At 38.1% G+C, this 14,209-nt stretch overlaps 1 protein-coding gene across 1 annotated transcript in view; it reads left to right on the forward strand.

The window, feature by feature from the left end:
• The window catches only part of sema5bb (sema domain, seven thrombospondin repeats (type 1 and type 1-like), transmembrane domain (TM) and short cytoplasmic domain, (semaphorin) 5Bb), a 66,703-nt gene that overhangs the window by 42,118 nt on the left and 10,376 nt on the right, over positions 1-14,209 (forward strand). The window contains exons 6-11 of the mRNA XM_034298857.2: positions 3,941-4,003; positions 4,759-5,071; positions 5,162-5,447; positions 6,382-6,517; positions 7,721-7,928; positions 8,237-8,444. Of these exons, the coding sequence (XP_034154748.2) occupies positions 3,941-4,003; positions 4,759-5,071; positions 5,162-5,447; positions 6,382-6,517; positions 7,721-7,928; positions 8,237-8,444 (1,214 nt within the window). The remainder of the gene's footprint in view (positions 1-3,940; positions 4,004-4,758; positions 5,072-5,161; positions 5,448-6,381; positions 6,518-7,720; positions 7,929-8,236; positions 8,445-14,209) is intronic.

A 14,209-nucleotide genomic window follows, 5' to 3' on the forward strand; every position in this document is an offset into this window, starting at 1 on the left:
ACTATATATATATATATATATATATATATATATATATATATATATATATATATATATATATATATATATATACACAGTGTGTGTGTGGGTGTATGTATGTGTGTATGTTCTAATTAATGTGTGTATGTGTGTGTGTGTATATATATATATATATATATATATATATATATATATATATATATATATACACAGTGTGTGTGTGGGTGTATGTATGTGTGTATGTTCTAATTAATGTGTGTATGTGTGTGTGTGTATATATATATATATATATATATAATGGTTTAAATGGTTTAAATTTTATTAGGTACACTATTGCAACGTTTTCTAAAGAAATTGGCTTATAGTTTGTTCTAGACTTCATCGAGAAGTTAGTTAAAAGCCTTGATCTATCTATCTATGTATCTATCTATCTATCTATCTATCCATCCATCCATCCATCCATTTTCCCCATGAGTGTTTTGATCTGAAGCCTTAGAGGCTTAAAATTTGAATTGTGCTCTTAGGTTACATTTATTCCAATATATTTCTAGAACTTCAACTTTGAGCAGAAACTTGTAGAAACTTTGAGCGGAAAGTCGTAGTTTTCTATCAGAAAGAGAGAGAAAATCTGGGAGACCAGATCATCAACATGTAATTGTTCAAAGACATTTGAAGAAATTTGGCAAAATAAAGAGTACAATAGAACATTAACGGTTAAACTTTAATATTAAAGGACAGAAATATGCTCACTCAGCATCTGGCACTTAAAGCAGCACTCTTATGAGAGTCTTATGAGAAATGGTACTTTTGGGACGTTTTACAGCTGAAAGCACTATATTCTATAGTGTAGTTATCTTTTCTATAGTAAAGTTATCGTTTCTATAGTAACAGCATACACAGGAAATTGTATGAAGGACACATGGATGTAAATCATATGCAGGCAATAATATAGTGAAGTCTTCTGTGAAGAGGTGTTTGTTTATCTAGCATTTATGGAAGGAGTCTCCAGTGTCAGAGCTTTCTAATGGTCAGAGATAGAGCTGAAATTTGAAGTTTTCTTTCTCTCTTTTTTTGTCTATTTAACTTAAGAGAGAGGAAAAAGAACAGCTGGTGAGGGAACGTGTTGAAATCTGCTATAACGTAAGTGATAATGGAAACGTTTCATAGCTGTTCCACAACATTAAACGTAACTCTAAGTGGATAAAAAGTATGACGTATTGTCCTTTTCTATAAAAAATTGTAATCTGTAGCAAATTGTTGTGGTATAATAGGAATAAAACACCTGCTGTTATTGGAAAATAATCAGTTTTGAGGTGATAACAGTAACTCCGCTTCATCATCACACCACCATGTCTTTGACTCCTTTCCTATAACAGAAGTGTTTTATTCCTCACTTATTACGGTGGTTAGGAGCGATCTGGGAACGTTTGAAACACCGCACACTCGTCCCACAGGCTGCCTTGGTCTAGTGGGTGAGATAAATCAGTTTATGTTGCCATGTTGTACTCTGGGGTGTTTTGCCTTGGGGCCAAGTGTTCATTATTATCACTGAAGCTAAAAGCATTTGTGTGCGTTCAAAAAGGAAAATATTGATTCCCTCTCACACGCTCATTCATCAGCTAATTGAATGTGATGAATTCGCTGCGTTTGGCGTCTTAAAGCAGGCAAAGTACGCCTTTTAGCTCTAGTCTCTCTCTCCGAACGTACATCTGTCGCTCCATTAAAGCTTGAGTCATGCTCGCTTCTTCTGACGAAAACACTAACGCAGCAGCTTGTTCTTTACTCCAGTTAATAAAGTGGGAAAGTGTCCAACTACAGTACTGTTTTTTTTTTTAAGCGATCCAGTTGGCTTCCCACTCTCCATTTAACCTCCGTTTATGTATCAAGAGTCATTCTGTTAGTTTAACAGCTTGTGTGAAGTTTCTCAGATGAGGAATCGAGTCAATAACACTGTCAACTTCAGCATAAATTACCCAGAAGGCACTGCTGCAATCTGTCGAGCAATAAAATACTTAAAGCAAACTCGTTCCTTTTTATTACTCTAATTCTACCTTACTAAACTGGCAAGTTACCACATTAGCTAATTAGCAAAGAAATGTAATCCTGATCATTTCACTCCACTAGCATACTTGCTTCAATATACAGTACTATGTGTAGGTTCTAATGTTGTGTTACTATGTCCCTGTGTCCACTAGAGTGAAACGTGGCATCACTTAGTGTTATCTATCTTGCTAGAGAATTTAGCTCCTTTTTTAAACTTACAATAAAATAATTTATAAAATTTCACTACAACTACAATTTCACTTCATTTATACAACTATAAATGAACCCCACGGTCATTTATAGGTCCACAACGAAACAACAAAACAAAAAGAAAACCTAAAAAAGGACAAAACACAACCTCACAATGAATTCCGTCACTTTGTCACTTCAACACACTGAACCCAATATAACATTAAAGTTATCTCTTAAGACATCAAATAAGCCACCACATATTGTTATCAATACAAGTAAACGGCAACCATGCATCATCTGTAGAAAAACAAAGAAATACAATTCATGATTGCCCTCTAAAACATTTACAATTTATAATTAAAAACACTTCAAACCATCAAGCATAAAACACCCAAATTATAAAAAGTTTAAAAAAACCAAAACAAATCTCACATACTTCAATAATTCAATTAAAATCAGTACCTGTGTCATTAAATAAATCTCTGAGGTACCAACCAACATACCTCTCATAAGGACACTAAAACCAAAAATAAATACAAATTTTAAAACTAAACAAACCCACTATAACCATCACAATCACAACCCTTACCTTCACAATTCAGATCTATGCTGCTCATTAATCAACTGGTCTTTTCATTTGCTATTACACAGCCTTGGGAAAACACTACACAACTTCTCTTAGCACATGGTACCACAAAGAGGAAGCCTAAAAAGTTTGGTTTCCTCTTTATAGTGTCTAAACTCACAGGGTTTGTAGTCCTACACCAGGGTAATATAGTCCTTACATTGTTTGATTTCCTCCATAGTGTCTAGACTCATGGGGTTTGTAGTCCAACTAATTTGTAGTTCTACACTAAGGTTATATAGTCCCTACATTTCCTGTCTTCTACACCATTACACTAACTTCTCTAATTCTGGTTTATTTACACAACTATGTTGGTTCGTGAGTGCAAAACACAATAACAAACCAAAACCGCAACAGCAAGGTCAGGAAACGTGACAGCAAAATCAGAAACACGACACCAAATCCAAAACCACTACAGCAAATTCACAGTCATGGTTTTGGTTTTAGCTGTCATGTTTCTGAATTTTACTGTTTGTTAAGATGTTTTGCAGTTACAGGCCATCGTATACAACACAATATAATAGTTAATAGTTAATAATTAGAATAGTTAGCCTAACATTAGGGTATAATAGTTAGGCTAACATCCGACTTGCTAGCAAACCTTGGTTCTGGTGACTACACAGTAAACTAGCTTCCTTGCAAACTTGGTTATCTATTTAGCGTTAAATGATTGTAACATTAGCTAAGTAGCTAGCTGGTTATTGTCAGTGCAATGCTGCTTTTAGCGAGGTCGCTAGCGTAATCAATGTTGCTACTGTAATTTACTACACTGCGTAATTAAAACCTGGATTTATTGCTAAGCACTATTTTGGCTTAAAGAAGTGAAAGGAAAGGCAAGTTTGCAGTTGGTTGATCAAATTTAACTTACAAATTTAACACATTGACCTAGCGATGTCTATCATTTGGGAAAATCAGGATCTGCTTATTGATTTGGATGTGGGTGTGTTAAAAACAGAACTGAAATGCAAGACGGAAACACGCATTCCACGTGTCTCCTGTTGCTTTTGCAGTCATAGTGATGGCAGTAATTTTGGATACAGAGTGATATCTGTGATTTCTGATTGTGGTGTGTGTGTGTGTGTGTGTGTGTGTGTGTTGCAGGGCATGGAGGTTGGAGTGGACGAAGACACACGCAGATCTTGTCGGAGTAAAGGGAAGACAGAGGTGAGAGAGATGAATGAGTAAAGGGCTGGGGTGAAGGGGTTGTTGTTGATGATGGCACCAAAGCGGCTTTTGTAAATATACGCACAATTTATTAATTCTTGTACCCTCATGACCCATTTACTATTCCTTTTTTTTCACGTTTACTCTCTTGGGCTCACTTGATCTGTCTTCCCCTGTCAGTATCTCTCTCTTAATCAAATGCTTTTCTTTACAGTTTCACCAAAGTGGAATTAAATGGTAAAGGCCAATAACAAAGAACATAATAAGTAATGAATAAAACACTAGGGGGGCATGCTGTTATAGAAAAATAATCAACAACAGGGTGGTGTGAAGATTTTCTAATAGCAATACATCCTTAAGTGTTTTATTCCTCTTAAACCACAGTAATTTGCCAAGAATTAATATTTTTAATTTATTAACGAACAACACTTTATACTTTTTATCCACTTACGGTTACAGTTAATGTTGTGGAACATCCAGGAGACAAGTTAGTTCCTGTTGCTACTTTTGTTACAGCAGCTCTAAACTGTCGTTCCCTCTCCTGCCCCCTGCCCAGTCTCTTGTCATGTTACCAAGTAACCAAAAAAGTCCTCAAGACTTTCCTGTGGTGGAGAACTTACTGTTAGAAAGCACCAACATTTCAGACTCATCATGAATGCAATAAAATATCAGTGTCGCTAAAAAATAAATTTAGCATGGTTTAAGACTATGAGAATTAAAGATGTCGCTTCTTTCTCTCTCTCCTTCTCTCTCAGGAAGAGTGTCAGAACTACATGCGTGTGCTCCTCCTGAGCGGTTCTCGTCTCTTCTCCTGTGGCACTAATGCATTCTCGCCTGTCTGCACCGCCCGCTCTGCCTCCGATCTCGCCCATGTGATCGAGACGGTGAACGGGGTCGCCCGATGTCCTTATGACCCCAAACACAATTCTACCGCCATGATAACGGAAAGTGGTGACCTCTATGCTGCCACAGTCATTGATTTTTCTGGCCGTGACCCCGTGATCTATCGCAGCCTGGGGAGCATGCCTCCTCTCCGCACAGCTCAGTACAACTCCAAATGGCTGAACGGTACGTATAATATATGCTATATTATGACAAAGCATAGCAATGTACATTTTAAGAGTCTCTCTTTTCATCTTTCTCTCTGCCTCCCCTCAGAACCTCAGTTCATCTCAGCGTACGAGGTAGGCCGCTTCACCTACTTCTTCCTGCGGGAGGTGGCGGTGGAGGAGGATTGTGGGAAGGCGGTTTTCTCTCGGGTGGCGCGGGTGTGTCAGAACGATGTAGGCGGTCGGTTTCTGCTTGAAGACACATGGACAACGTTCATGAAGGCCAGATTGAACTGCTCACGCTCAGGTGATGTGCCTTTCTACTACCACGAGCTCCACAGCACCTTCTTCCTGCCAGAGCAAGACCTCATCTACGGCGTCTTCACCACCAACGCGTGAGCTTTCTTTCTGATTACTGTTCACAATTCATCTCACTTCCTCAAAATGTCACAGTTTGGCCTCATTCCTTTTCTCAAACTAATTAAGCATCTGTGTTAAGGGATTAACACAGTGCCACTATCTGTATCTATATCTGTATTCGGATTTAAACCCCAAAGTGGGTGTGGCCTTGAAAAAACTGCTGACTGCTTTTAAACAGTTCCCTGTTTTTATTTCCTGCTTGTTTGCAAATACCTGTGTTATTTTCTAACAAGTTTAGTTGGTTCTGTTTCCCAAAATATAAACAAACTAGTAGCCTCATTTAAACCACCATGACCCTGACCAGGCAGTTACTAAGGATGACTGAAGATTGTCATATTTTTGTCAGACAGGGAGTGGATAAAATGTTGAGCACATCACTAAATCTATATGTATTATGTAAGAAGTGGCATTCAAACTTTCTGAAGGAATTGCCAAGTGGGCCGTTAAGGGGTGAGATGTACAAGGACTTGTTCTAAGATTTGAGTTTGTGGTTAAGCTCCTCTTTAAACTAAGCTCCAATCAGTGGATTACACCAGAAACCCTTCAAGTTCAAGCACTAGGTTTAACCCCCAGTGTGAAAATGATGGCCAAATGTTAGTCCATGCTATTATTGGATGGTATGGTGGTTGATACCATTATGGGACACTTTTACTTGAGAAGCAACATTACACATAATACACATCCATAACGCCTATTACTAGTCCATGCTACTTTTAAAGGACATTGTTTACCTGTGATTATCTTGTAGCAACTAGGTATGCATGAAATGGAAAAATATCATATGGCAATTATATAGTGACTGACCTACACATTCTTATACATTGCAAACCTGATCCTAATCTCTTGATGTTCATGGTTCAAGGATAAGCTTGCCTTATTTGAAGTTGCTGCCCTTGTTTCCTCCCACAGTAACAGCATTGCTGCCTCCGCAGTGTGTGCCTTCAACCTCAGTGCCATCACTCAAGCCTTCAATGGTCCATTCCGCTACCAGGAGAACCCTCGAATGAGCTGGCTCTCCACCCCGAACCCCATCCCCAACTTTCAGGTCGGAAACACCAACACCTGCTATTTGTTATTACCCTTTTATCTAAAGCCTTTTGCAGAAGAACAATCAAGTCAAGTAGGTTGCAAGTCAAGTCCATTATCATTTCTACAAGTCCCTTAAGCATCACCATGAACTAAGAACCCAAGTCCCCAGGCTCAGAATTTGAAAAAATGGTCCCATTAAAGTTTGCTGCCCCCACATGTCCTATACCATTCTTCTGTACTGATTTCCTACCATCTCAGAGTGCTGTATTAATGGACCATTCCAATGTACCATACCATTATCCTTTCCCAATGTACTGAGCTAATGTACCATTTCAAATGTACTAGTGTTCCATGTCACTGTTCCAGTGTGCCATATCAATGTCCTGTACAGGTCATCTGTACTGATGTCCCATCTCCTGATGTCATTTTCCCAATGTACTGTATTGATGGCCTATTGCAGTGTGTAGTATCTGTGTGCCCTCCCAGTGTACCATGCCAGTATCCAGGTCATATTGTCAAATGTTTAATGTATAATTTTAAATATACCTTGCCCATTGGACCATCCCAATCTACCCATCCGATGTCTTGTACTTGTTTGCACAACAGTGTCCTGTACCAATGTGCCATATCAACTTGCCAGACCAACATGTGTCCCAGTGCACTGTCCTAAAATACTGCCCCAGGTCCAATGTGCCATCTAGGCATACTATTGGATTAGACTAATGTCCCATTCCAGTATCCTGACCTATCGTTCATTAACAGTCTGCCAGGGCAATGTCTCATCCGCAATGGCCATTTTAATGCATCCTTCCAAAGTTCTGGTTCATTATTTTGTCAGATGTCCATGTGTGTGATACAAATCCATTATCCCAATGCCTCCTTTTGTTGTAACATTTTATCAACCCTAGTGTATTATAGTATTGTCCCACTCCAGTGTCTCATTCCAATTTATCAAACCAGTATCCCTTCTCAATGTACTGTCCCAATGACCATGTACAATTCAAGTGTTCTATCCCATTGTACAGTCCGAGGATACCAGTCTTCCCAACATACCTATCCAATGTACCCTCCTAATGTGCTATCCCCAAGTTCCATTCCAAGGTTCTTATCTAATGTCTCTTTCCAAAATATCTCCCAATGTACCATTCCAGTATTCAGTCCAATGTTGCATTGCAATATTTCTGTTTTTCATTCTTTCATTCTGTCTATTCTTTCTTAGTGTGGGACAGTAGGTGATAGTGGCCCTGGTGGAAATCTAACAGAACGAAGTCTGCAGGATGCTCAGAGACTCTTTTTGATGAGTGAAGTCGTGCAGCCTGTATCTGTTGACCCCTTGATCAGCCAGGACAATATGCGCTTTTCCAAACTGGTTGTGGACATCGTGCAGGGCCGTGACACGCTATACCACGTCATATACATCGGGACAGGTCAGACATGGCAAAGTGCTTCTTTGCATGGTTGGATCCCAGCAAGCACAGTAGCACAGTAATTATCTTTAGCTGGTACATCCAAGACAATGATGTGAATCTTTAGGCAAAATAAAGCCTGAAGGATGTTTTTTGCACCAGAATGTATTCATATTTAGCAGAAATGGATGAAATTCAGAAAACACAAAGAGCTAATTTTCCTAAGATAGCATAGAAAATCAGGATGCTCCTTTAATCTCAGTGATATAGTTAGGAGACGCAGTATGCTGCAACTATAACCATAGATTTTTTTCTATTTTATCAAACAGAACATGGCACCATTATCAAGGCACTCTCCACATCCAGTCAAAATCTGCGTGGGTGTTACCTTGAGGAGATGAAGCTCCTTCCAGCAAATCAGCAGGAACCAATCCTTAACCTGCAGATCCTGCAGAGTGACAGGTCTCTATTTGTGGGTTTGAGCAGCAGAGTTCTGAAGATCCCACTGGAGAGATGCTCCAGCTATGAAACCCAACGGTGAGCCTACACACACATACACACACATGCACATAGTTGCCATGTAGTCTGCAGTGGTGCTATGTCTTTGCATACAATAAAAACGAAACCACTTCTATTTAATTGAACAACATTTCAATCAAATATCACAAGCAGCCAATTAAACTGTCACTGTTTAGATGAAGATGAACGTATATTTAATTTTTTTTTGCATTACCACCATCTCAGTGTATCATACTAACATCATATTCCAATACTACCAGTGTCCAAACCCAATGTAACATGCCAGTCTAAAATACCCTCCCGTTTTACACATCTCCTATAAACACTCCCATCCACTATCTCAATGTGTCTGTCCAAGATACTCCTCCGTACTGGTCCAATGTATCCTCCCAATGTATCAGATTAATGTGGTTTTAGCTAATGACCACATTTGTCTCTAATGGCAACATTTCACGCTGTCTGCAGTACTGCTGAACGATGTGTCTAGGGGACAATGTATCTTTTAAAACTTAATATCCTTCCTCAGTAATAGACAGAGTTAAACAACGTTCCTTGCTCACTGTAGATGAAGGCAAAAAGCGTTGGCCAATCTATCCTGAAGCAGGAAATGGCTATTGTTCAGCGGAGCTTAATTTACATATTACACATTTAACCTATCACAGATTGCATTACTAGTATCACTTCAATCCATTTTATTGAAAACTCAATACCCACTTCAAGTGAGGTAATAGATTTTTATATGAAACTTTATTTAATATTTGCAGTTTTCTATCAGATTTATCTTGCACATAAATGCAATGAGGATGGAAAAGTAGAAGTGTCTCTTTATTAATATGTGTGTGAACACGGAGCTTTTCAGACCAGCTGCTTTCCAATCTGTTGCTTCAAAATACATTTTATGTTGTAAATCAGCCTCCGTGTCTGATGGAAAGTGGGTTTGAAAGAAAGAGTCAAAAAAAAATATCCCACAAGTGTGTATTGAAGTAGGTCATTTCTAAGAATCCTAGTCTTCCATTTTCTGCCAGCTGCTACAAATAAACATCCATAAATTTTGTGCTGCCTGTATAAAGACATAGAATTTGTATTGCTATACCTGAGAAGTATAAGAATTTTCTCGTTAATAATAGTTTGTCGTTTCTTAATCATAGGTATTCCCTATTTCCTAGGTCCCTTTCCCTAGTTATAGTACCTAGTAGCCTTATTTCTGTTTTCCTAGTTGAAATTCTTGCACTTGGTAGCTAGTTCCTATTTTGCTTATCAGTTCTTAATATCACACATTCCTTACTCCTTGTACCCTGTAAATGGTTCCTAGTTTCCTTGTCCTATTCATAGTTTATAGTTACCATGTTTTCCTCAGTTCCGAGTGTTGTTCTGTTGTTCCCTAGTTCAAAAATTGCTAGTTTTCTTGTGTCTTGTTTGCTAGTCATAGTTCATGGTTCCCTTGATTTCTAGCCACATTCATCATTTCATAGTTCCCCTATTCCTTATTTCCTATTAATGGCTTGCTATTGTGTTATTCCCAGTTCCGTAGTGATAGTTCCTAGTTCCATTGTTCTCTATTTATAGTACCTTGTTTCCTAATTTATCATGTCCTAGTCATAGTTCAAGTTGTGAGTTGCCTTGTCTCCTAGTTCTCATTCCTCCAAGTTCCTAGTTTATTTCCTAGTCAGTTATCCTCTAGTTCCCTTGTTTCCTATGCCTTTCTTTGGTATCAAAGAAATATTGCCACTCATATCATCATGTTTTATGTAGAACCTGCCAAGAGCAACCAGCATTTATTTAAAATAAATCATATCCATTTCTAAATATGTATGTAGCACTGGTAAATAATTTCTTCTTCTTTTTTTTTTTGCCACATCACCCATCCCTAGCTGAACATCATCATGTTACATACCTGTATGTATATTTTTCTGTGGTTTTATTAAGCCTCTGGTGCTCAGTGAGTCACATTAATTTATTTAACGGAGCTTAACTAGAAGCTCATTACTACTATCAGGTGTTTGTGACAGATTTAGAGTAAATAGCTAAATACCACTGCTCTTGGCAGGAAAGTACAAAAAGCCATTTATTTTCTTGTTTTTCCATTTATTTATTTATTTTCCTGCATTTGGGGTGTCATGTGTCACCAAGGCTTTTCCAAGAGATCCATCAGCTCGTGACAGGAGGGTGGTGGTGGTGGTGTATATGTGTGTGTGTGTGTGTGTGTGTATGTGTGCTGTTTTTGAGTAAATGTCTGAAGGTTCTTTTGTATGAGATGCAGGGCTTCTTACCATGTTGTGTTGCCCTAGTGATGCCTTGAATGTTGACCTAGCGACACACACTGAAACACACACACGCTCTTATGTATTTACATAAACACAAAATGCACACTATTTATGTCAAAATGTATCATTTTTTCAGGCTATGTTGTAGGATATGTTGTTTAATCTCAAATTCTTGGGAATTTATGTGGCATCCTGGGCGTATTTTTGTGTTATGTATTTTATGTAGGGTATAGATGGTCACATGTAGGCTATAGATGGTCATGGTCACATGTAATCTATAGATACATGTGTAACATGTAGTAACATGTAGGCTATGGATAGTAGTCACGTGAGGGCTATGAATGGGCACATATACGCTATAGACAGTCACATGTAGGCTATATATGGTCACATGTAGGTTATATATGGTCATATATAGTTTATAGAAGGTCAAATGGAGGCTATAGGTGGTCACACGTAGGCTGTGGATGATCACACGTAGGCTATGGATGGTCACATGTAGGCTATAGATGGTCACGTGTATGCTATAGATGGTCATGGTCACATGTAGGATATAGATGGTCACGTGTAGCCTATAGATGGTCACATGTAGGTTATAGATTGTAACATATAGGTTATATATGGTCATATGTAGTTTATAGAAGGTCAGATGGAGGCTATAGATGGTCACATGTAGGCTATGGATAGTTACATGTAGGCTATAGATGGTCATGGTCACATGTAGGCTATAGATGGTCACATGTATGCTATAGATGGTCACTTGTAGGCTATAGATGGTCACGTGTAGGCTATAGATGGTCATGGTGACATGCAGGCCATAAAAGTCATAAGTAAGCTATAGATGATCATATGTAGACTATAATTGGTCACATGTAGGTTATCGGTTTTAACATGTAGGCTATAGATGGTCATGGTGACATGCAGGCCATAAAGTCATAAGTAAGCTATAGATGATCATATGTAGACTATAATTGGTCACATGTAGGTTATAGATTTTAACATGTAGGTTATATATGGTCATATGTAGTTTATAGAAGGTCACATGGAGGCTATAGATGGTCACGTGTAGGCTATAGATGGTCATGGTGACATGCAGGCCATAAAAGTCATAAGTAAGCTATAGATGATCATATGTAGACTATAATTGGTCACATGTAGGCTATAGATGGCCATATGTAGGCTATATATGGTAACATATAGACTATAGTTTGTCACATGTAGACTGCAGATGGTCATGTATAGGCTATACATAGATGGTAATGGTCACCTGTAGGCTGTAAACGGTAGATGTTATCGATGGTCATATGTAGACAATGACTGTTCACATGTAGTCTATAAATGGTCACATGTAGACTACAGGTGGTCACATTTACACTATATCCAGTTATACATTACATGTAGGTTATAGATGGTCATTTGTAGGCTATGAATAGTCACATGTCGTCTATGGATAGTCATGTGCAGGCTATAGATGCTCACACTGATGCTATGAATGGTCACATGTAGCCTATAAATGGTCACATATAGCCTATGAATCAACATGTGTAGTCTATTCATGGTCAGATGTTTGCTCTTGAAGTTTAATAACAACCTGTTAGACAATTTAGAAATTGGTTTACCACACACACTTCATAGTTTTGCTATAATCCATAAGAGCTTTCATTTTTATTAACCCATAACATCAAGCAGTTTTTTTTTAGAGTTGGTTTCCGAAGAAAAGTGTGTGCATCCTCAATCCCCAAAATACACACACACACACTCACACACACATACACGGGTTACAGCTGTCTAATGTTGTCGGATTGTTAGCGGGATGCTCGGATTCAGTGGTGTGTGAAGAGCACCCCTGTTGATTTAGCATATGTGTGTGTTTAAAGAGATGACACATACCTGGCATCCCAGACTGTTTACTCTCAGTGTCCCTCTGTGTCCACCGGGAAACAGAGGCGGAGAGAATATAATAATAGATTTATATCAGTAAGCCATTTCTGCAGCACAGATGAATGAATCAAATTGATTTTATAGTACAGTGCTGTGAACAAAGTATTGGCCCTCTTCCTGATCTCTGCTATTGTTGTGTATTTGCTACAGTGAATAAGTTCAGGTCTGTAATATTACATCAGAGGAAATGAAGTAAACACGTAGCATCTTTTTAAATTACTGTTTGCTTTTTATTTAAGGAACAAGTCATTGAGCATCCGTGTAAACAAGTAATCCTTAATCTGTGCAACACTTTTAGCAGCAATAACATCATAATTTGACATTAGTTTTTCACATGACTGCGAAAGAATTTTAGCTTTTAGCTTTTTTTTAGCTTTTTTCTTAACGCTGAATTGCTCACTCAGATTAATTTTGTCTATTTTCGCATTTTGACTCCATTTAGACATGGAAGCATTTATGATTTTTGACAACTGTTTCTGCTTGATCAGACTGAACACCAATAAAATTCACCCGATGGGAAAGCCATTTTACTAAAACACATAGAAATGAGGAACAGCATAGGAAAGTCTGGATATCTAGAGATCTCTATATTTATCATAGTTGTTTTCTAATGGTTTCATTAGCTTTAACTGGCTCTGACAGTTACACGTTCTTGTTATTAAGTTGTGCAGTGTGCTATGACAGAATAATATTGATACATGTAGAAGTTTTAGTTAAGGCTTTACACTTTCTCACTCACTATCCTCCTTCTCTTTTTATTCCCATAAAGGCTGTGATGTTGATATGTTCACGTTTTAATAAACATATAGAAAAAAGTTTGATAAAATGTGTCCACGCTCGCAAAATACACAAACTGCCTTATTCAGCTTTAAAGATGGACTGCTTAAGCTAGTTAAAAATGGAGTTAAAAACAAAATTCAAGTGAAATACTTGAATGAAAACAAGTGAAAAACAAATGCTTTAGGGGAAGAAAAAGGAAAAGAAAAAGCTTACAATAACCTGGTTGCAAAAGTATACACATGCTTTTTTATAATGGGGCATGTGACTGTGCTCAGAATGAACCAATCACATTCAAACTCATGTTTAAAAGTATGTCTCATGTTTAAAAGTAATTATCATAAACCTGTTATCAGTTAAGTGATTCTGATTAACCTCAAATAAAGATCAGCTGTTTCTATAGGATTTTCTTGACATCTTCTTGGTGTATCCTGACTGCTGAAGCCATGGTCTGCAAATAGCTTACAAAGCATGTACAAAGATGTACTCACTGTTGAACTATAGCAATCAGGAGAGGAGTACAAAAAAAAAACCATTAAATGTACCATAGAACACCATGAAGGCCATCATCAACAAGTGGAGAAAATGGGGCACCACACTGACATTACCAAGAACAGGACGTCCCTCCAAAATTGACAAAAGAACCAGGCGAAAATCATCAAGGAGGCTGCCAAGAGACCTACGGCAACATTAAAGGAGCTGCTGGAATATCTGGCAAGTACTGGTCACTCCCAGCATGTGACAACAGTCTCGTATTCTTCACATTTCGGGGGTATGGGGGAAGGTGGCAAGATGGAAGCC

This window comes from Pangasianodon hypophthalmus, chromosome 2 (assembly GCF_027358585.1).
Source record: "Pangasianodon hypophthalmus isolate fPanHyp1 chromosome 2, fPanHyp1.pri, whole genome shotgun sequence".
Taxonomy (NCBI): Eukaryota; Metazoa; Chordata; class Actinopteri; order Siluriformes; family Pangasiidae; genus Pangasianodon; species Pangasianodon hypophthalmus.